The sequence below is a fragment of the Ceratosolen solmsi genome, unplaced genomic scaffold (genome assembly GCF_000503995.2).
Source record: "Ceratosolen solmsi marchali unplaced genomic scaffold, CerSol_1.0 scaffold8, whole genome shotgun sequence".
Taxonomy (NCBI): Eukaryota; Metazoa; Arthropoda; class Insecta; order Hymenoptera; family Agaonidae; genus Ceratosolen; species Ceratosolen solmsi.
Window position 1 is genome coordinate 689,852 of NW_011948439.1, and position 25,000 is coordinate 714,851.

Here is a 25,000-nt window from a genome sequence, read left to right on the forward strand (position 1 = left end):
CTTTCCCTCTCTCCGTCTGTGTCCGTCATTCGTCGTGGTGACGAAAGCACACGCTACGGCCAACGGCATAGAATCCTCGTATCATCGTAGCTAAGAACCTGGATCGCGTGGCCTCGCTCGCCCTCGATGAGCTAAGGGCGCGTGGCGGTCTCGGTGTGACGCCGCTGCGGGAAAAGCTCTGGTGGTGGTGGTGGTGGTGGTGGTGGCGACGGCGGTGGGGAGACGAAAGCGAAAGCGGCCCCGTTGGCACCGAGCGCGACTCGCTCGTCGCCGTATCAGGGTGAAAAGCGAGGGCGGAGCTCGGCGAAAGCTCGTCGGGACGAAGCTCGTCGACAACCAACTTTGCTTACCAGGGCAGCATGCTAGGGTCCGTCTACCGCACCCCACCCCGAGGCTTGCGCGCGCACACACTGCGAGTCTATTTTCGGAGGACAGATGTGTGCTGGAGGTCGGAGGTGGACGTAGGGATTGCGCTCGAGTCACGTGCCGACCGGAAGCGACGAGTCGTCTACTTGTCAAGGGAGATCTGTTTGTGCTTGTCGGCTTTCTCACTTCCCTGGCCTCAATATCTTTTCCTCCGCAACGATCCACATCGCTTATTCCCATTATGCGCTTCTCTACTTATGAATAGTATTTTACGAGCATTGATAATGGGACAGTCGAGCATTTAAATATCATTAGCTCCAGGTGAATTAAATTTTCAATCTCTCTATCTCTCTATCTCTCTATTCTCTATATATATTTTTCTTCGTTACCAATGCCTTTGGCGCTGCGTAAGCGATCATTTTCAATAGTCGCCTATAAGTAGTTAAGAAATAAACTTTTCTTCACAAGACCAGCGACTTCACAATCGACAATAATATTCCATATCTGGATAGCCACGTGCTTAGAAGTTTCTGTTTTAATGTATTCATTGCCTATTTTAATCATTTATTTCATTTATAATTTATGTACATTATCTTATTACAATTATAATTTGAGTTTCTGTGGAACTTTAATCATCATTCTACTGTCGCAAATCAAGAATTTCATCTTGTATTATTATTTTAAAATATTATAAAACAGTTTATAAAGTAAACATCAGAGCTTATTTAGCAATTTTCATTATGTACAATTATACGATACACTTTCATCGTGTACTATTTTGAAGAAAATTTATTTCTAAATTCCTGTTGTATTAACAGATAACGGGGCGATTTATTACGCCTTGTACTTAAATTCATTATTTTAAGAAATTTATTAATTTTGATGCATCGCATATTGAAGTTGGAATACGATTTGAAATTACAAACTTTGACAAAAATATTTTAAAAATATTTCTTAAAATTATATCGCTAAGTATTTCATTGATTTCGTCTATAACAATTTTTGCTATTCTTATTAACATTTATAGCTTTCAATTGATATGTTATAGTTGTTAGTTCGCGAATTCATAAATAAAAGTTAATTCAGACAAATACGTTTCAGTTACACATTTTCACTAATTTTCATGAAAATGTATTTAAAAATAAAATGAAAAAAAAAAAACAAAAAAATACAAGAAAAGGTTGATTTAATCCGCGATCAATTAGTTGTTCAATTTATGTTGTTTAAACATTTATATTACTATTTCGTTAGCAATATTAAATCAAGCGATCTTTACTTATTGTCTTTCATCTTTTTTATTTATCAAGATAATATTACTGTGACTTTTTAACAATTATATTCTATTCTGGCAATATGTAAATAATAAAATGAATTATAAATTTTTTTCATAAATGTCGTTATTTTATACATACATCGCTTTTTTGTTATAAATTTGAAATATTTCAATAATACCTGACTTAATAATACATATTTTCGTATGGGTGAAAATATTTTTACATTTTTATATGTAAATATTTATATATATATATATATATATATATATATATACATATATATATATATATTCCATTTGTTATAGCAGGTAAAATAATAATTAATCAATGTCGAATTAAATACTTACAATCTCATTTAAATCGTTAAATAAAGGTATATTTACAGATCAAAAATGTTTTATTTTTAAAATCTAAAATTATTATAGAAAATGATTATGAATCAAATAAAATTTTTGAATTATAAAATATATTTATTATTTTGGAAAAACTTTTCTTCGTGATCTCTGTTTTCTTCTAAATCGGTTTGATATTTTATAAGAAAAAAAAAAAAAAAATCACTTCAAACAATCACTCATCACTTTTATTTGTTAATGAAAAATACAATTATTTAGCGTGAAAAGACATGGGCATAACATCGACGATTGTAATTTTATTATTTTTATTATGAAATCATTATTATCAGAAGCTTTAATAATCAGTCAATATTGGTGATTGTTAAACATTTGTCTCGATATTATAATAATCTCAACAGTTTTATCGTTATACATCCTCTATAAACAAAGAAAAAGTGACTGAAGGAAATTTAATAAGATGTGATTGGCAAGGTGTTTAAAAAATAAAAAGTATAGTTTGCTTTACGTATTATCATTAACGTATTATCATTAACGTATTATCATGCTTTAACGAGACAGCTTAGACAGTTTTAAGCTTGGTATTGAGATTTAGATAATAATAACATGGATGAATGATAAATGCTATAAGGTCTAATGAAGCTGGCTTACAATGATCTTAAAATCATCGTTATGCCGAAAAGTTATAATATAAAACAAGCCATTGGGAAATTATGAATAACCGTGACAACCGTCACCCTCATCGATTCCCACTAGTAAAGCGTGAGAAAAGGGACTTTAAAGAGCGAGGAAAAGCACGCAGTCAGTCGATAAGGGAAGAATCGTCGAAAAAGTGTGCTTATATGAATGTGCCTGGTGGCGAATTACTCATCGCCGTCCCCGGGATCGTTACGCCCTTGCAAGTGAAAGCTGTTGTGACGGTCTCGCGGGAGCGAGCGGGACGACCGCGACATCTAATAATCCTAATCTCTATCGCGACTCCCTCTGCATATGCGACTGCGGTGGTATCAGGCGGTCAGGAGACGCGAGCACGTCGCGCCAACATCGCCATCGTGGAGGAAGAGGAAGGTGGAGGCAGCGGTTGATGAGGAGGAGGTGTCGAAGGAAGGGGCGGAGGAGGAGGAGGTGGAGGCGACGAAGAGACTGAAGAGGCAGAGAGTGAGATAGAGAGGGAGAGAGACTGTGCGTGAGTAGTGTGAGCGCGTGAGAGAGTGAGGGGGAGGGGGAATCGGTCGGTCGACCGTAGGGGATCGGAAACCGGTGTTAAGACGAACGGTTACTTATCGTGGCCGCCACCACCGGCAGTTGCGGCGATCGATGCCTCCTCTCCTCTGTGTTTACTTTACGCTCATAAAATCGCTGGAGAGGTGGTGAGGACTCGAATGGAGGATGAAATTAGCGTTGTGGGCATTGTGATTGCAGTTTAAGATTTTGTCGTGATTATAGTTTAAGATAGTTTTATTATTGTTTTTTTTTTCTGGTTTGGATTTTTATATGGAATTTCTTCCGTGTCAAATACTTTCGATGTATTAGCTTTGGTTATGTGGAAAAGTAGATAGAGAAATGTGCAAATAGAGAAAATGTTACCGCAAGCTGAATAATCTTAGCAACCTATAATTATTTTCCCGTACCGTCACATTCAATTCTCTAACTCTTCGAAAATTATGAGAAACTTTTTATGACATTTATATTAAATACGTATTCTCTTAATACTCAATTTTGCTTAACATTTATGCCACCGATCTTCGTTAAAATTTATGTGTAAATTATTTATTCTCATTTTTATATCACTGTTTTGACGAAGTGAATATTGCACTTGCACACATGAATACTCGAATGGCTTTCAAAGTCGTTCAACATCTCGTGAGAAAATACAATATTACGCTTACAATGGACGGATATCCAGGTCAAAGTCGATGACCCGTCAAAGTCTTAATTTAACTCTATCGTGTCTCTTAACACCAAAATCTAATTCCCTCGTTTTTAATCATAAAGTGACAACTGAATATTACGACTCCCTCTTTCTTTTTAAATTTCTCTCTTTTTTTTTTCTAAATTATTTGAAATAATTTCCTGGAAATAATTGGAGAATATTATTAGCTATAAATTTATATTTAGGTCGAATTAATTATAAATTTATTAACTCCTGCCATCTAATTCATCAATATACTCACAATATCGATCGTAAGTACTTTATTTACGGAATTTTCATCTAAATAAATAGATGCATAGATCATCTATTGGTATGGAGTACTTTTTCAAACTTATTTATTTATTTCGAAGCTATTCATTTTTTATCCATTATCATTTGGTCTGTTTGAAATTCGCGCTTAAAAACACCATTTTAATTTTGACATGTGATTGTTACGTTGCCCAACAATCAGTTACCGCAAAATGGAGTATAAATCGTCAGGATATTAATTTTTTACGTTCCCGAGACTCGTTCACACTCCCCGTCATTACGTTATAATTATTGTTCGTTAATTTCTTAATTTAATAGTGCAAGATTTTATAAGTCTTTATGGTCATCGACTACCAGTGGGAGAATCACTTGCTCGTCGTAGCCGACTTATATCATCAATTTTTCTGGTATTTTATCGATTTAAATAACAATGCGCTAATCATAACCTTCATTTATTTTTCTGTATCAGATAAAGTTCCATTGCACAAAACAACAGTTTATAATTAACATGATTTTTATCATTAATATTTTATAATTGTTTTATAGAACATTTAATATGTATTATACATGTTATAAATATATTTCAAAACAATGCTTAATTGATAGATACGGTTACACAGATCCAAGAAAATACGTTCTCACTTGACTATTAATACGATTATCGATAAGATTTGATAAAATATTTATGAATATAAATATCGTACATCCTTGTTTCAGTGGCGCCATTGAGTATGTAATATAAAATGTTACTGGCAGTGCAAAGTTAACCATACTACAGTCTGTATAAAGAACGAATGTCCAACAAATTCATTTGGTATTTTTTTTAGCAATTATTACACTTGGTGTGAGTTTCTTTCCAGTCGATGAATTATATTTTTTCTTAATACTATTGCGTCTTATGACGACTGGTGAATTTTCAGCGCTCGAACTGTCACCAACCGAATCGGCATGTGATTTTACTTTTGATTTTGCAGCTGTAATCGCCGCGGACCCAATCAGTTTATTTAATTTTCTCCTAGAGTCTGTTTTATGTTTAGACAGAATTTTTGGAAGTTTGGCAGTCCCACAGAGTTTTAATGAATCCAATCCATCGGAAGTAACCATAATTGTATTGTTATCCAATGGTTCCAAGCTAGATTTTACCACTTTGTGGCGCTTGGCTCTTGGCTTTTTCTTTTTAGTCTGCCGATTCTCTTCTTCCAGATTATTAACTTCCGAAGGTGCATCAATAATCTTTGTCGATTTTTTGCGCACTTTCTTCTTCTGTTTTTTCAAATCACTTTTACCACTGCCCAATTCGTCGAGTTTTTTTGAACAGGGCCTGAAGATAAAAAAAATTGTTACATCTATTATGCATGTGAATTATAATTTCTTACTTTACTTTCCATAGGACTGGATTTATTTTCATTATAGTGCTTAATTATCAAGAGATTCTTACTCGATCGATACTTCATCGTTTGTCTGATGTTCGTAAGGCATTTTTGGAACACCCCAACTAAGAGGATAATTATTTGTTAAAGAAAGCTTATCCTTTTCATTTTCTAATTTAAGATTTCCCACCCCTGTCCAAACTTGCCGCCTTAATGTTAACAATTTCATCTGGACATGTTGGCTTCTTTGCATTAGCGGAGACAAATTTCTCAGGGTCCTGCAATTACATGAAAATTAAAGTCAATAAATATCGCAATGCCTCATTGATTACTTTAATTGTGTAATTTTAAATAGATAAGAGAAAGTGTCGATGATCCGACCTAGGCATTCTGCGGTGACGTAAACGACGTTTATTTTTTCTAGTTAAATCCTCAGAAATAATTTCCTCGCCAAGCGAAAGACTGCGAGGCCTAACAATTAAAGGGAAACTTAAATCAGACTCTATTTTTTGCTGATTTTCTTTGCCAGAAAATTGTGCATCCTCGTCGGAACTTTTACTTTTCATTTTTGTAGCAGAGCGAACATTAGTTTCATCATCTGAATCACTCAACTCGTATAGATCGCTTCCTGGATCGGTTCTTGGTAAATCCATGGCTTTTCTATTATGCATCTAATTTTTTGGTTTTTGTTTTTGTTTTTTTGTTTGTTTTTTTTTTGTTTTGTTTTGTTTTGTTTTGTTTTGTTTTGTTTGTATAAATATGCAAATAAATATTATGTAATTTAATATTAAGCTATGTGGCACAAAATTATAATTATAATGTTCATTTACTATTATTTAAAAAAAGTCTAGTTCATATTCAAAGTAAAAAGTAATTGAAAATGTAAAAAGCTCTGGGATTCTCTATTTCATGATTTTTTTAAATACTTTAAATTCTTACAATCGCTACGTTAAAATTTTTTCGAAATATTTTCAACATTTTTCTATTACGTGCAATGGAAATCTGTTAATAATAAAAGTAATATAAAAGAACGTAATAAATGTTTACTTACTAGCTTTTTACGCGAAAGAACATTTTTTGATAAATTGCCCTTGGGCTTTTTTGTTTTACGAATTGGATCGATCGTGGCTGGTTTTAATAGTACAGAGGATGTAGGCGGCACGCATAAGTATCGAGGATCTTCGATGTACAATCCCGAACGCTTTAGCATTTCCTCGTCGTATTTCTCGTCATTTTCACTCAAACTGTCCGAAGTGTCTCCTTCGTCACTAGATATTAAAAAAAAAAAAAAAGAAAAAAAAAACACTTGCTATTTGTATGCCCTTAACATTGCAAAATGTATTAAATGATAGTAGTATTATTACAGTTACATACCTTGAGTAATCGGTAAGGTCAATATTAGTTGGTTCATCGGCACTCGATCCCTCTTTCGCCAATCTCGATAAAATCTTGTTGCGTAAATTTTCCTAAAAAAGAAAGCCAAACCGAGACCGAGACATCAGCAATAACCGCTTACGTTTCTCGCTCTAACGTCATATAAGTCTGACATTATCATACTTTAATCGGGTCGTTGTCGGAAAAATCGAGCAACGTCTCGCAGAAGGCTTTGCCGGTTTGCTCGTAATCTTGGGTGGAAAAGTGTGTGCCCGATCTAGAACCCAATTTCGAGCCACCCAACGAAGCTTCCAGCGTGTAGCTATTTTGGATTCCCATCAGCCAAACGACAACTCTCCCAGTTCCTTCTTTACTCTTCTCTATATGAAATTTGCAGCTTTCAAAGGAAAACTGTCAAATCCATTGGATTATTAGGCTTTTAAATTTACTACGTTAATTACGCTTATCGGTTAGGTGATTGAAAGCGAATTGTTAAAATAAATTCGAGGATAATATATAATTAAGATATGCGGCGCTTTTGTGAATATTGTATACGCGTATATTTTGTGATACGTATTTGTGATGCTTCCCACTTTACTTAAATGGCCAACAACTCTTAAAAACGAACTTTTAAAAATAATTAAACAGCATATTTTACGCATTAGTAATTTAAGCCTTGATATTACATTACCAATAAGTGAATATATATATATATATATATATATATATATATTTATAGTATTAAGCTATGCTTTCGTGTTATATAATACAACCATTATATGATAATTTATGCCAATGTGAAATTCAGAGTAAGAAACGCTTTAAACGTATTTTACGATTTACAAAGTGAGGAGGGAAACAGCGAGCGTGTAGTCTCGAGCAACTGGGATAACGATGATCGAGCTGCCAAAGGGTGCCCTATCGATAGAAAAGTTGCCCATTGTACCGCATTAGCGCGATTACATCGAGTACAAGAAAATCGGATATCATAGTAATACTCCGATGTGCTCGCTAAGCAAGGTAATGGAGAGACGCAAGGAGTACGCGCTAAAGGAACCTAAAGGATAAGAGGTCGATGGTGTCACCTTGTCCGCGGCATTCTTGTGGAGCATCAACGGGAAAACCTGCTCGGCGAGGGTCCCTATACATCCACCTCGTTTGTTCTCGCAGCCGTAAATGAAGACGTTGTGCTTGCGCGAGTGTGCGTGGAGATCGCAGTAGAGTGCGATGCCGCACTCCTCCATGAGTCTGCGTATCATGAGCTTGGTATGCCAAACAGCGGGGTAACTTTCCCTGATGACGGTGCGGTATTGCCGGTTGAGATCGACGCCTGAGAGCGAGCACCGGTTGTTGCCGACGATCACGCCATCTGGATTCAGCATCGGCACGAGCTTGAAGATAAAGCGCTCGCGCAACTCCTTACGATGGGACAAATGTTGAATTAGAAAATCGAGGCTTTTATGTTGCTGTTGTAACTGGAATGAGGGGTTAAAGGGAGGGAGGGGGGATTTCGCAACATTTTTAATCTACCTAATAAAAATGAGTATTTTTTTTCTTTATGTAAGTCGACAGCTAATTTACTTAGGAATATATTACCGAGGCTTAAAAATTCGATTCTAAGTATTTTTTAAGACATAAGCCGGGAATACGGTAACCCGAAGCTTAACCGAATAATAAGCTAAAGACTTTTATAGATTTATCGCGAAAATTATTTCTATTGCTGATTGAGCCTTATCCGATTCTCACTTTACTCTTTATATTATAAAAATGATCAAAAGTAAATTATTAATATTAAGCAGAAACATTATTAGTTATTAGCCGACATTATTCTTCTACATCGAAAACTATTATAAAGTTTTATCATAAAAAAGAAAAATTATACATTAAAATTCAAAATGCTTAAAAATTATTTTATTTTTAATAGGAAGTTTATTCGAATTGTTCTTATTAAGTGAAACGTTGAAAATGCGTTTCAATATTTTAAATTATTTATGAAAGTGATTTGTTTGCAAGGAAGATAATTGTTTTTCTTGTGTTTGGCAATTTAAACCAAAAGATGTCATTAATCAAATAATTACTATAAAAGCGAGCATTTTCTTAATATTCATAGAGTATTTATAATTTATATTACTGTGAACTAAGGAAAATTATCAAAATTTTTATCCCATTCCTTAAGCTTTCTATATATTATGATATATATTTACCATGCATAGTTTACTAAAACTACAATAGTATTAGTTAATTAAGAAAAAGTTTGCAAAGTAAATATATTGAAATTATTACATTATTATAAATACAAATGCCCATGGTATTAATCACATTAATTTTTCATTTGTTTGTCTAATTAATTTGCTTGATTTATTTCGTGTTGCCAAATAAAAATCTATTTTGTATAATTTGTTCTCTCATTCTAAACGTTCATATAAACTTTGATACTCAATTTCTCTCTCTCTCTCTCTCTCTCTCTCTCTCTCTCTCTCTCTCTATCTATCTATCTATCTATCTCTGTTACATGCATAATATAATATAATATAATACATTGGTTGGAGTATTTGAATTTTAGGAAAAAACAATAGAACAATTAATGTTGAACGAAGGAATTGTTAAACTAAAATCTTAATTGCGCTAATGGAAAGACATAAAAGCACACTGCGCAAAGCACACCGAAAACAACCTCATTCGTGCTTCATTTTTGCAAAAAATATAAAGGATAGCAATAAATCTTACCTTTGCCTGATTGGACTCGCCAGTTAGAAAGTCGATGATCCCTTTCATAATCCAGCTTGAGGGCGTTTCGCCCGGATGCACGCGGGCCGTGATCACAACACCCTTCTTACGCTGTGTCTCGTCGTTTATCGTAGGTGCAGTTATTGTTAAATAATAAATTGCATTGCCAGCCAGGCTTCGGCATAGCATACGTAATTTTGTGAAACGCGATTTTATGGAGTCGTTAGCAATTTTTATTAGGTACTCCTACAAGTAGAAAAAGCTGTTGAGTGCATTAACGGAAAAAGCAGAACTTTTCCTGTTTTATCCGATTAATATTTATTAAATCATTGCTGATGCGTTACTTCTGTTGCAGCGATAAATTGCATGGATTTATGATTAATAAATATATTATATAAATGATTCAATGTTTGAAATGTTGAATTATTATCAAAGTTTATGATATTGAAAATATATAAAAATAGTAACTACAATGAAAACGTAAGCTTCAATATTAACGCAAGAAATTGTTTATAAATTATATGTTCAATGTATATTGAATAATTATTTCAATTAAAATATGCGTTTACATTGCAAATACAGTCGTGGTAAATAAAGTTATGTTGCTTTATGTAAAACAATTGCTCTATTTTATGAAATTGTGAGACATAAGACATCTATGCAAAATATAGCATAAAACAATTGATATATCATATGACAGCCTTAAATTATATTTGAATAAGTTTTTCAAATTTTACTATATATGTGTATATATATATATATATATATATATTATATATATTATATATATTATATATATATATATATATATATATATATATATATATATTTATCTGCAAATCTGTGTATGTATAAGGATAACAATATGCTAAATAAACAGTATCTTGATCGTGTGGAAAATAAATATTAAATGTTAACGTGTGCTTCTCCTTTCTGTCATCTCTGTTAATGTAATATGTCACTTAAGTTGTAAAACCAATTATCGGTAAAGTATAATTGAAAATAAAATCCTTACGATGAATCATTTTTATAGTATATAATATTTTCGCCGCATCTTCTCCAGCCAATAGATTTTGCAGTTGCATCTTTAGTGGAATAAAGCAAGGGTTTCAATCCCTCGTTATAAAGACTATTTTCCTTCCATAAATTAACAATGGATAATCTGAAGGGAAGAAAGTATGAATTGAATGGTTAAACAATAATGCTAGTTTGCCAATTAAATAAAGCCTCGATAGGGTAATTCAAGCAATGCAATACCTGTACATTGTTCCACTTTTCGTGTTCGATATCCTAAAATAATACCATTGCGTGTGTCTCTGGGTATAGAGGTCGTTGCGCAGATGCAGTTCGTAAAAAGTGTCGGTAATTTTAATAACTTTGCCAAGATTCCCTGATTCAAATCTAGATTCGAAGCAGAGGTCCGTCGCGCTTGACCGCGTCACGCAATCCGCAGTTCTTTCGATCGTATCGGGAATTGACACTGCGCTACCTCCTATGCACGATCTGCTGAACTGCAAATTTTTTTCTCTTACATTCGCGAGTACTTCAACCAATAGTACAAATAATAAGTACTAATGGTAGTACTAATGGTAATACTACTAATAGACTGTGAGAATTATTTATTGATTTATTTAGCGCTCGTTATCCATTTAAACGGCGGGCGCTTTTATTTCAAAATTAAAGTATTGTTGATCCTTGATTGCTTTAATAATAACGCTATTTGACGCGTGTCATTAAATTAATACGTAACAAAAGCTTACATAGCATATGGAAGATCTTAATAATAAGCTATATTATTATAATTAAATGCCTGTATAACTACGTTAAATATAACAATAATAATTCATAATCGTTATTTACATAATTCGTGACACCTGTTGGACAATAATGGAATAGAACTGTCCCGGACTCTTCCCCGATTGGTTTTGGTTTTGGTTCTTTTCCCGTAGGAACGTAAAACGGCTCTGGTTCCACGGGATTGTATTTCAAATGCCGAACCTTGTCCGCCAAGACCTATGCATTTATTTATCGTAATCAATGAATAATTTTACTTCAACTCGTCGTTAAACATTTAACGATAAGTCAAATTCGCCAATAAAAATCATCAATCTCATTAAATAAACGTTATCGTACAATTATATTTTCATAATTGACATACGTAATCCTTACATACGTATCACATACATAAATAACGCATACGGCTTTTATTAAAAGCTGCACTTTACTTGACATTCTGTAGGCCATCGTGATTCTAACGACACCGAGTCTAATCCAATAAAATGGGAGTCGACCAACAGTGTTTGAAAACTTTCCTTCGTCTCGCGGCACCTGACGAAACCCGAGGTCAAGGATAAGACGGAATCTAGGTCCTTCCTCTCGCCTCCAAATCGCGTTTGCAGACATGGGCCAGCTATTGCATTACCTAAAATATCAACTACTATACTGAAAATTTTAGGAGCACTGAGTTACCTTACATATTATCAATTATGTACGACAATTGTCTGAGTATAGTTTTCAAAGTAAAATAACTTTAGCAAACTCTTTCGACTGTTTGCTAAATTTTACGACTTCCCATGAAATTATAATCAAAAAGTTATTTCATATATAATTGCTTATGGAAATGATATATATATATATATATATATATATATAAATAAATTTTTAAATTAAATTAGTTATTAAATCATATAGTAGATTTATTTTTATATACGAACCATTTCACTATCTTTCCAACTCCTTTATCATACAATACGAGAGCATAATACTATTATAAAAATTTTATATACATTTAAGAAAAAATTCTTCATATACGATCCAATGGAGATGGCAATTCATTAGATTTATAACAATCGAATATTATTATATTATATGTGAAGCAAAATTTACGAAAATAATCTACCAAAGTTGAATGTACCTTGTTATCTATGTCTAAAGGGCTTATAGTAGTAATATTATAATAACTCTCTTAACTTCTTAACTTCTTAACTTGGTAATTAACTAAATGGACGTTAACAGTCGTGCCGAATCAAGGGACCAACTTTCAAATTAATTTCACAATAATTATAATACTTTAGTGACAATAATGACTTTCCTATTGTATTTTGTGCAGTTTGAGAAGAATTGAGTTTACCAGGAATCGGCTGTACCGGAAATAAGGCAGCTTGTAGATCCTTCACTTTGTTCACGACGTACTCCATTTCTTAAAGACAGCATACCAGTAAGTTCGGACGGCAATTTCGTTTGTAGCATCGTTGTTCCACATTGTTATTACTACAATCATAATAAACGGCACTTGTAGCGAGTACCGTAAAGTTTAACTTTTTATAAGCACTTGGAATTATTTCTTTTCTATTGTCCTCACTGTCCGAAATTTGAGAACTCGAACCGTAAATATAGTAACTCGCATATGACTTATGTGACCCCAACTATTTATGTTTGTTTTATTGTTTTCTTTTTTGTTTCTTAATATGCTAATTTCAGTCTGAGCACTTTTATTGTTTGATTTTTTAATTTTATTAAACGTCGTGCAAAGCAGATATATTCTATGAACAAAATTAAAATGTAGATTTTTTAAATATACTAACAGATTAGTGGTAGCGTAATTTTTTTAAGATTTCAAAGTTCTTTAAAAGAATTGCAAGTTATCATCTTGCAATTTTCAATATATTTCTCTCCGGAGACTTCGATAAATTTAATTATCACAGAGATTTTAATTTTTAAAAACTACTCACTGTTAGTCATCATTCGTTGTTTTTCTAAAATTTTATTAAAAAAATAAAAAAATAAAGAAAAAAATAAATAAATAAAATAAAAATACTGCTTAAGAATTTTTTAATCAATATCTTATGTTGAATCTTAGACGATTCAAACAATAAGTGAGTAGTAATACGTAAAAATTGTTGATTAATCATACTTAATGTAAATATATTTCATTTGTACTTAAGTGTGCAGTTAAGTAACCGATGCATGCAAATAATTCTCAAATTATTATAAAATTCTCGGTGCATTGATTAAATATGTAATTGTAGAACATTTTGTCTAAATCAATCATGAAAGCAATTAATAGACATAAATTACAATTGACCGCCCAGAAAGATGACATAAATATCATAAAAAATAAGTAGAATATAATTATTTCGCAGGCTCAATTTAAAAATTTTATACGTTAAGAGTCTTGTTTAAAGAAAAGATTTTTTATTTATGAAAATTAAATTTACAATAAGTATATTAATAATTATTACGTAATTACTATAAGATCGTTCTTAAATTATATTAAAATTAAAATAAATCATTAAGAACGAATAGATTTTTTTTTTTTTTTTCTAAATGAAATCTTGAGTCATTAAATTGACATTTTGAAGAAATCAATCAAAAGAGAAATGAAATAATTGCCAAACTCACTAAGCGCACAAGAAAGTGTTTTTGAAAATAATATCAAATAATATGGAGCAATTAATATTTAATTTAATGTCCGTTCGATTAAACAAGACAATATTATGAAATTCACGAGTATAAGGCATTAGGTTATGAAATGTAAGCGTCAAACCCTATGGAGAAGACGTTATTTCAATACATATAAGCATCGTTACGATTGTATTGATAAAAACATTTATGATATAATGCAGGTCACGAGAGCCGATTAGCAAGATCGGATTTATGCGAGTGCACGATATTAATATAATTACGCTTGGAACGAGGCATTCGATGCGCTTATGAAATTCCAATGAAACTTTGACGGAACTCGGCAACTCCCCGAAGTAATAACTTTGAAGAGGATTAGTGGAGAGCTTCGGGAGTCGGGCGACGGCCGTGGCGAGTCATGTGCTCAGCTACGTACAACCTGCGAGGTCCGCGACTCGTGACTGGAAGTCGAAGCTCTGAGTCGTGACGCCCACGGGCTCCTTGACGACGCGGGGGTGGTCGACTCGGATATCGCGTATCGATCGCGCGGTGATCGCCCTCTAAATTATTCGGCGGCGAGGGAGGAGGCGCGAAGCTCGGGAACGACGGGACGATCGGCCGATGCGAACGCGCAATGACCTGAACCGTCTCCTCGGTATCGTCAATTTGCCAGGCCAGAGAGACTCCCGCGATCTCGAAGGGTTAGCTTCGCTAAAGCTTTAACTTAAAAGACGTCTTGTCCAAATCAGGGCTTTCTAAGCTAATCGAGTGGATGGGGGGAGCTTGCATTAGCTGTCTACCAAATGCTTACGAACATGATCGATAATTTGACAGTTCTAAAGCCCCTGAACCCTGATTCTCAATAATGCCAGACCCCCTATATAATGCTGGCATTGGCGAATGACCCAAAAGTTTATTAAATATCTTGATAATGTTTATGCGGCTAGTAATTTATATGATATATATATATATATATATATATATTTTTTTTTTGTGAAACAGCTAAGACAATTTTGTTTAATAATTTACGTTAAGCCATTTATTAATTAGATCAATTTATTTCTTTAGAGGGTAATTTTACGACTCTATTGCTCAACGCTGAAGTAGCGTATTAAATTTGCTAATTGAAATTTTATTTTGACCCATTTTTATAAAAGGTGCAATATATTATATTCTCGATAATTTTCAAATCTATCTTTGATCAAGAATTACCGCCATAATGAAATCCAACATGATGAAAGCACTCATTTTTTATCGCTTTTGATATTTTTATAGCACAAGTTGGATAATTTCTCGAGAGTCAGGTAACCGTGTATCGATCCCCCAACCGTTTGAACCCAAGTAATCAACGAATGGAAAAGCCATAGTTTAATTTTTCACTCGACTGCGAAATAGTTTTTGTTGCGTGCGGTATAATACGTAAATGTATGTATGTTCGGGATTGAGAAAAGTCTCTCAAATATTATCTATTAAGAAAAATCGGCTACCATCATGGGAAATATTGAACGGACATATAATCTAAGAATGTTTTCTCACAGTCGTTGGAGGCACGAAAAGATTAATACATCTGAAAAATACTCGTAAACAGCCACTTCTATTATTCTTCGTGCTACATACGGAATCATTGTTTTTTAATGCAATAAACGACTCTCGCTATTTACCAGCAAAAACGCGGCGAGTCTGTTTACGCGAGAATATTTTGAGAGTTAAAACATTTGAAAACAATCGAGTGAAAAACATTTCCTAAAATTCATTGCAACCTGAACCTTGGCACGTGCGACGTCCAGAAAACTTTGTCTCGCACGTGTGCCATCAATTTCACGAGACATCACGCATACATTGTTGTCAAGTACGCCAAATGTTGCCGCCGCAAGATATTCTCATTGTCCAAGCCTAATTTCTTCGGATGTGGGAAAAGAGGTGCGCACATTCAATCTTATAATGTTTTATAAAACTAGGCGCCGAAAAGCGGCGCGCCCTGATTGGAAAATTAAGATCAGGAGCTCCTTGAGTGGGGACTCATTGTGAGAGGCCTTAAAGTTGCGGACGACACAGCAACAAAGGGCTGTCCGCGTGGAAAAGCCAATTCGAAAGGGTTATCCACGTAGGGAAGCCGGGTCTGAAGGGGGAGCTCTTACTCAACGGTGAACTAGTGACACCAAGTATTTGCGGTGACCCACTGACCAGCAGGAAGATACATCGATCCTCCTGTACTGCTGCAGTCGACGGGCGTTGACGCTATCACCTTCATATTACACGAAAGGGCCGTAGTGCCAAGCACGTACTTCCGCATTTGGAGCGTGAATCATGGTGAACTACTCATCTCCCAGGATCAGATCAAGGCCCATCACCGTGAGTACACGAGTCCGTGCGACCTACTAAATTATTGCCAGTCCTAGCGAAACTGGCATGACGCTATTATTAATAGCATCTCACACTTACTGACAAGGAGTGTGCAATAATCGCTAATCTTTACCAATTAAACATCAACATCACGATCTCAAGGAATATCTTGTGTAGTGAAACATTCGTCACACGAAACGTTCCAAGATCTTAACATAGACTCAAGATCTTTCCAAGACAACAATATGTAATTGTATAATAAATTGTAAAATGAATCATACATTCATCGAAAACTCACTATATTTTCTACAGCCCTTCCACTTAACTCCTTCCCGAGCATCTGCTAGGGCGGGTGGCGAACTAAGCTATTGAAGCATTCGCAATTCGAGCCAAGAAAACTGCATCATTTTCAAACAATGTAATATAAATTTCATTGCGCTGTTAGTCTTTATTCATAAATGTTAACGTTAATATTGAATTCCTTATTAATATCTTATAATTTACGAGTATTTGCGCAGAAAGGGAAATATTAATATGAAATGCAGGGAAAATATATAGTATAGTTTTCAATTATGTAACCTTTTGAAATACGCTAATGCCACAAAGAAGGTCGATTGAGCTTTGAACTGAGAACACAGTGGTAGAGCTTTCGACGGTCGTTAACGTAATATTGATCAATCATTCGAAACGCGCTTGCCAAATATCTTGAGTGCCCATGAGTTTGGGCAGCTTGGAAATTGGTGGCTGAGCACTCGTTAAAATTGCTTCGTTTTCTCGTTTTGCAGGCAAAATTGAAGATTCACTAGGACATAATAAAGGCGAAAATGGTTCGGGCAGCGCAAATCGCTGTTTGTACCCTCAATCAGTGGGCTATGGATTTTGACGGTAATTTCCGGCGAATTTTACAAAGTATACAGATTGCCAAAGATGCTGGTGTTACCTACAGGAGTGGTCCAGAGCTCGAGATAAGGTACTATTTCAAACAATTTTAATATAAAACGCTCTATATTGAATCTCGAGGACTTTTTTTTTTCATCCCGAGACTAAGAGCACTTTGCTCTATTTGGACATGGATTATATCTTGATATTTGCTACTCACAAAGTAATTACAACCTTTTTCGTTCGCTGTTTCCTTTTAACCTAATTTTACCACTGCGTATATAACTGCGTATACGTCTATTTTAATTTATTGAGAAATGTACTACTCCTCAATAGTAGATTACATTGTCATATTGACAATACGATAAATAACTGTAAACGAGCCTATTTGTCGTTAATAGGAAACGCATATGCAATTTATTAAATATATTATAATGCAAAGAAGTACAAATTTTACATTGTTTTATCCTATAGTGGTTACAGTTGCGAAGATCATTTTTACGAATCAGATACGCTTCTTCACTCGTGGCAGGTGTTGGCTAGCTTATTGAAGTCTTCGATTTGTGAGGACATTCTAATTGACGTCGGTATGCCGGTTATGTACAAAAATGTCACCTACAATTGTAGAGTAGCTTTCTTAAATCGAAAAGTATTACTAATTAGGCCGAAAATGCACCTGTGCGAGGATGGCAATTACCGTGAAAGAAGATGGTTCTCACCTTGGACGAAAGTAAATTATTTTGTCAAATACGCTTACAATTATTAATATAATTTCATTATCGGTTGAATGGTATTATTATTATTATTATTATTATTATTATTATTATTATTATTATTATTATTATTATTATTATTATTATTTATTATTATTATTTATTATAATTATTTATTATTGATTTACTTTGTTTAGCATGTGTTGGGAATACACTAGGAACGAATTCTGCTAGGTTTGTTTAAATTAAAATTATCGATTTAAATTAATTATCAACGAAGAACTATATTGATTGCATATTTTGGCCATTAAGGGATACGACTTAATCGATTAAAGCTGTAATTATTAATGATTATTATCTAAAGAGGTTGCTTGGAATAATTTCTATTTACTTAAGTTAAATGTAACTAACTTTCCTCGGTTAAAAATTAAATTGGTTAAAAATTATTAAAAATAAAATTAAAGATAAAAATTATTGGTTAAGAATTATTAAAAATTATTATCATAATCATTAGTTCGTTGGTATTCATGGTATTCATATCTCTGACAGTTAATAAAAATATCATTTTAACTGTTTCTTAAGAATTTTAACTATAAACGTAATTTTCATAGCGATATGATATTTGTAATACTTCCATCATATTTGAAATTAAAAACAATTTTGAGATTAATTTTTCATTACAATTAAATAGGAAAAAACTGTAGAGGATTATTTTCTTCCAAAAGTAATTGCCGAGATAACAAATCAAATCACCGTGCCATTCGGAGATGGTGTTATCGCAACAAAAGATACTTGTATAGGTTTTGAAATTTGTGAAGAATTATGGAATCCGTCGAGTAAACATATTTCTATGTCACTCGATGCGGTCGAAATAATATCAAATGGTGCGTATAGATTAAAATATTTAGTACAATTATTTTGATTTTCAGGAACTTTAAATCTGATAGTTTAATAGTATTATAAATACAATATGTTTGCATATGATATGATTTTAATGAACATTAGAGCTAAAAATTTTAGACAACTTTAGTATGTTAGAACGAAAATTCGTAAAATTTTATGAAAAAACAAATCAAAACAAAAAAACGCGCATGTTAATTTTATGTTAAATTAAGTACCTTTGAATTAATGTCATTAGTAAGACGAAATTCAAAATTTCAATAATATAACATATGAAATAGTCTTGAATTTCCTCGTATCTTGTCTAATTATCTTAATATTTTTAGGCAGTGGATCATATTTTGAGCTTCGTAAAGCAAATGTAACAGTCGATTTAGTGAAATCGGCCTCTTTCAAATCTGGTGGATGCTATATGTTTAGTAATTTGCGAGGCTGTGATGGTGCAAGAGTATACTTCAACGGTGGTTCGAGTATTACATTAAATGGAAAAATTCTGAATCGTGGAAAGCAATTTTCTTTAGAAGAAGTGGAAGTTGTCATAGCAACTATCGATGTCGATGATATTCGGTAATTGCTTTTATCAAAATATGTATAATACTGTGATTACCATTTTTTTTTTTTTTTTTTTTTTTTTTTTTTTTTTTTTTTATTAATGTTTGTTTTATTATTAATGTTTGTTTACTCAAACTCTTTAATCGAATATCTGTGTTAGCAAATATATTTATATTATAAGCTTCAGTTAGGCATATTTTAATGTGAGACAAATTCATGTTTATGGTTATCAGGAGTTACCGGAACAGCATTCGCTCTCGATCTCATTTAGCTGCAAAGTCCGATCCTTATCCAAGAATTCACGTAGACTTTTATTTAACATCAGAACGATTTTATGAACATTCACTGAATAAACTACTTCATTTGACTGACGAAGATACGGACAATTCGCTAATATTGTATCATTCACCCGAAGAAGAAATTTTATTGGCCCCTGCTTGCTGGCTTTGGGACTACCTCCGGTACTTCAAATGGCCGTATAATTTAATTTCTTAATACATTATAAATATTTTACTTAATAATCTCTGATTGTAGGCGATCCTGTCAAGGTGGTTTCTTTTTGCCATTGAGTGGTGGCGTTGATTCGGCTTCCACCGCTTGTATAGTTTATTCAATGTGCTGTATGGTCGTTGAATCTATCGAAGCTGGAGGTATTTATTATTATTATTATTATTATTATTTTTCATTGTAATTATTAGAGCTAATTAAACAAAAAATTATTATTAACTTTTATGCTTGATTGGAATAAATTAAGTTGATTATTACTATGATAAGAAACTTCAATGTTTCTTAACGACTAATGAGCCGAGATGCCGAAATTTGTTCAAATCATTAAAATTAAATTTCTTTCAAGCTAACGATATAATACAAGAGTGGCAGCTTTTATTCTTTCATCTTACTCGTTAATTTAGAATATTTTTTTGCAAAATATTAATATTCCAAATTAATTGCATTGCAATCGCAACCAACTTATTAACTTATGAGGCTATTTTTACTATCGGTTTCATCTAATTAATAACTCAATATATATTTAATTCTGACTTAATAATAGACTTAAAAATATTCAAAAATACGCTGGTTATTTTAATTTAATAAGTCACAATAATCATATTAAGGAATCATCGGTGCATGATCGACTTTAGCATTGAACAATCGTTAATATACAAAGATCTCCATCTAACCAATATAGTTTCATTAATAAAGATATTTTTTTAATTAGAGATTAAAATTTCTGAAATTTCCACATTGATTTATAGACATGCAAGCACTTATAGACATAAGAAAAATAGTCGGACGTCAGGATTATATACCCACAGATCCAAAACAGCTGTGTAATACGATTCTCGTAACTTGTTACATGGCTACTGAAAATTCTTCGGTCGAAACAAAATTAAGAGCATCGAGTCTCGCTAGCGAATTGGGCACTCATCATGAGAGTATTGTCATTGATTCTGCAATATCCGCTATTTTAGCTATATTTTCCCAAATAACGAAATTAAAACCAAATTTCAAGGCTAAGGGGGGCTCACCAAGAGAAAATTTAGCTCTTCAAAATCTTCAAGTAAATAAATATAAATCTTTTAATATTACGGATTCTATTTACTTAAGAAAATTAACAATTGTTTACAGTTTTTAAGAAATCACGTTATTTAATAATTTCCCTTTTAAATACCAGTCATTCGTTTCTAATAAGTATAAATAATAAGCTAATGTATATATATATATATATATATATATATATATATATTAGAGTTGCATTGAGAAAAATTTGTTTCTCTGTATTATCTCACGACATTTCCAAAGAACCACATTGTATAATTATAATTTTTTAAATTTTAAACAATGTTCGATAGGCGAGAACTCGAATGGTTATCTCCTATTTGTTTGCACAATTAATGCTGTGGGCCCAAGGTAGACCGGGCGGTCTTCTCGTTCTTGGGAGCAGTAACGTCGACGAAGCACTCCGCGGATATTTTACGAAGTACGATTGTAGCAGTGCCGATTTAAATCCAATTGGCGGAATTGCTAAAAATGATTTAAGACGATTTCTTAAATATTTTCGGTTAGTTACAAGTCATGATTTTTACAAAAACCAACAAAAATAAATAAATAAATAAATAAATAAAAACAAACAAAAAACATAGCTTCTACTTCATATGAAATGAGAATGAAATATTTCTTGTTCATAGGGTGAAATACAACATTTCCTCTATCGATGATATTTTGAAAGCACCACCGACTGCCGAACTGGAACCACTTGACAACCAACAATTACACCAACTCGATGAAACCGATATGGGGATGACTTACAACGAATTAGGAATTTTTGGTCGCATCAGGAAACAGTATTACGCTGGACCATATTCCATGTTTTGTAAACTCGTCCACGTGTGGCATCACATTCATCCCAGAGAAGTACTTAATTTTCACATTATTCTATTCTATTATTATATGCATATATATATACGTAATTTTTTTCTATTATTAGATTGAAATTTTTTTTAGGTTGCCAATAAGGTCAAGCATTTTTATCGTTGCTACGCAATTAATCGTCATAAAATGACGATTTTAACACCGTCATGTCATGCGGAAACATATAGTCCAGATGATAATAGATTCGACCATCGACAATTTCTCTATAATCACACGTGGAAATGGCAATTTCAAGCAATTGATAAAAAGGTATTTCAAATTACTCTTGCTTTCAACATTTTTTACTCGCCACTTCTTAATTTCATCATTTTTTTTATTTTTTTTAGCGTTATTTTATATTGGATTTTTATCAATTTCCTTTATTTCATATCTTAGGATTTAATATTGGCTTTAAAAATGAATGGATCACTGTAAAAAATATATTAAAAAGAAAAAGATTCAGTATATATTAACGAAAAGACGTATTTATAATTTTTTAAATTATTAGCATAAAATAATATCTACCCACTTTCATAAATCCTTATTCATCTCCTTTTCAATTCAAAGCAATAAATAAGCACTTAAATTCATATAATCATTCATTGATTTTATACTCAAATTAATCGACTATTTACGTTGAGAATTACAAACTTGTGGACTATTTTAGTATATAATTATATCGTATATTTCCTCATTCGATTATAATTTTTGCATCTAATGTATAAAGTGAAATCGCGTGAAAAATATAATAGAAAGAATGATTAATGGTGTTAAAGATTGTCAAATAATTGGTTTCAAATGCTTACGTAATTTGTCGTGAATAAATTAAAGAAAAAATTTCTAACAAAATCGACGAACCAATTGAGTTAAAAAAATAGAAAATTATTTACATTTCGACTTAATAACAATGTAATTACCTACATTTAATATAGGTCATATTATATTTACAATTATTATTTCAGGAGCTGCAATTGTCAAAGGAGAAATTCACACCAAAAATTAAAAACGCCTCTGAGAGATTGTCTTCAACAACTAGATTTCTGCCAGTCAGCCCTGTTGATACGACCGAGTTGAAACATATATAAATTTTCTGACAGGCTTGGTTATGTGTGTGGGTGCGTAAGTGCGTGTGTGCTGTCGACGGAATGATCAGTTTGGAATGTATGTGATAATATATACGTATATTAGTAAAATACTGAAAAATCTCATTTACAATTGGTTTTGAGATCAAACAGGCCGAGGAACTGTTATAGTTTAACTGTTATATAATACTTTGCTGCAATGTTCCTCTTGCTCTACGCTCTTTAGTTTATAAATGTTTATATAACTTAATACTGTTAAATCCGATGTAATTAAATTGAAACGTTCTTTTTATTTATTAGCTTTAATAATAAATCTTTAATTTTGTTCGCGATTCCGAGAATCGCTCGAATATTATCGATTCTGGGAAAACCTCTAACGGTCGTTGGACATCCGGAAAAGCCGTTACATCCAAAAAAAACATGTGCATAATCGCATCGAGTCTTTAGCACCACAATCGCCTCCATTGTTGTCAGCTAACTGAGTTGCCCCATGGATATTTAAGGCAAGCGCACCACGAGATTAGTGCTACTCAGCCATGTGTTAGTCACTCAGGAACTACTACTCTGTCTCTCTCTCTCTCTCTCTCTCAATCACACTCTCTCGCTGAAGATATTGCACAAAGAACACACGTCAATTATTCAGTGCGCAACAGTCAAGTGTGCTGACTGCATTAAATGAAAATATACGACTGCAAGAGACATGGTATCGAAGTACTCCTTATCACGATGATATACCAGTAGTCTTTATTGGTGGTAACTATTACATAAATAGGCCATACTCCTTTCCAAGGAGTGTGCATAATCCATTGCTGATCCTTACAAAATCAGAAAAAATATCGTCATCATCAACAAGGAGCAACTACATCGTTGTGATAGAACATAGTTCACATTCTCCCATGAGAAGTGAGTTTAATTCAATAATAATGTCATTGTCAACAAACCATAATAAACGATATTTAACCAGGTCAGCACACACTGTATATCTCTGCAGCCCTTCCACTTAAGTACTTACCCAAGCATCGGCTAGGGCAGGCGGCAAATTAAATTGAACTATCGAACATTGGCAGTTCGAACCAGAAAATCAAATGGTTACCAATAAACTTCTATTATTTTCACTAAATAGTATTTTTGAAAAATAATACAATTCCTTATCAAAAATTCTCGATTACGAATCATAAAATATATAAAATTAATATTTATAATTTATATTTATTTTTAAAATAAAAGATAAGATTTAAATTTTACATAAAATAATAAATCTTATACAAAAATTAATGTTTTTCGTGGTAAGAACAAAAAAAAAAAAATATATATATATATATATATATATACACATATCTTACGTTGTATATTGTAATTTTTACTAATTGTTGAAAGTTAATGGATATACAGTCATTTTGTGTCTCATCCAATTACTTACGAAACTTTGAAGGAAAATTTCATTAAAAATAATGTATTATAAAAACATTGTTTGGATTTTCATTGTACATGTAATGATGAAGCTACACATAAAAAGAAAAAAGAAAAAAAAAGAATTGTTAATAATACTGTTTTTATATTTCAATGGTAATTGTAAATCTATTAAGTTAACATTTAAATTGTAGCTTTTGCTATAAAAAAGATAATTACATGTATAATTAATCATAATGAACAAACATTGTATTTCTTGAAAACATTTTTTAATAATTTATATTTTCATGTTTTAATTTATGTTTTATTTTGAAATGAACTAATTCTTTGGTCTAATATTAAAAATACTAAATATTAAATAATTTCATCAGTTTAATATCTAATAACAAATGACAAAATAAAAAATATTTAAAAACTGCCTTGCAACTTAGTAGAATTTAAAATTTTAAAATAATTTAATAAAAGAATATATTAACTTAATATATTTAACAATATAAATCATTATAATAAGGGGTTACAATAAAAGTCATCGACCATTTTATTCTTATTAATATTTAATAAATAAAATGTACTTCACGTATAGAACATAGATTAATAGGAAATAAATTTTTTTTTATACAAATGGAAATTCCGAATGGTTTTGTAAGTGTAGTTTCGTACTTTTT

The 25,000-nt window shown here is 32.4% G+C and overlaps 2 protein-coding genes across 2 annotated transcripts; one reads left to right on the forward strand and one right to left on the reverse strand.

The window, feature by feature from the left end:
- Nucleotides 1-4,363: 4,363 nt before the first annotated feature.
- On the forward strand, nucleotides 4,364-22,953 carry Nadsyn (NAD synthetase). Its single transcript, XM_011503622.1, has 12 exons — nucleotides 4,364-4,579; nucleotides 17,173-17,357; nucleotides 17,741-17,996; nucleotides 18,671-18,863; nucleotides 19,206-19,446; nucleotides 19,665-19,892; nucleotides 19,966-20,081; nucleotides 20,688-20,992; nucleotides 21,285-21,493; nucleotides 21,621-21,846; nucleotides 21,937-22,113; nucleotides 22,806-22,953. The coding sequence occupies exons 2-12, from the start codon at nucleotides 17,212-17,214 to the stop codon at nucleotides 22,926-22,928; spliced, it is 2,220 nt and encodes a 739-aa protein (XP_011501924.1). The 5' UTR covers nucleotides 4,364-4,579; nucleotides 17,173-17,211; the 3' UTR covers nucleotides 22,929-22,953.
- On the reverse strand, nucleotides 4,884-14,367 carry LOC105365452 (cytosolic carboxypeptidase 2). Its single transcript, XM_011503621.1, has 15 exons — nucleotides 14,329-14,367; nucleotides 12,790-12,913; nucleotides 11,869-12,065; nucleotides 11,504-11,656; nucleotides 10,901-11,154; nucleotides 10,659-10,805; nucleotides 10,479-10,585; nucleotides 9,644-9,891; nucleotides 8,002-8,334; nucleotides 7,100-7,327; nucleotides 6,917-7,008; nucleotides 6,594-6,810; nucleotides 5,924-6,213; nucleotides 5,611-5,820; nucleotides 4,884-5,493 (listed from the first exon to the last, which is right to left on the reverse strand). Exons 2-15 carry the CDS (start codon nucleotides 12,890-12,892, stop codon nucleotides 4,980-4,982), a joined length of 3,093 nt encoding a protein of 1,030 aa, XP_011501923.1. The 5' UTR covers nucleotides 12,893-12,913; nucleotides 14,329-14,367; the 3' UTR covers nucleotides 4,884-4,979.
- Nucleotides 22,954-25,000: the final 2,047 nt, after the last annotated feature.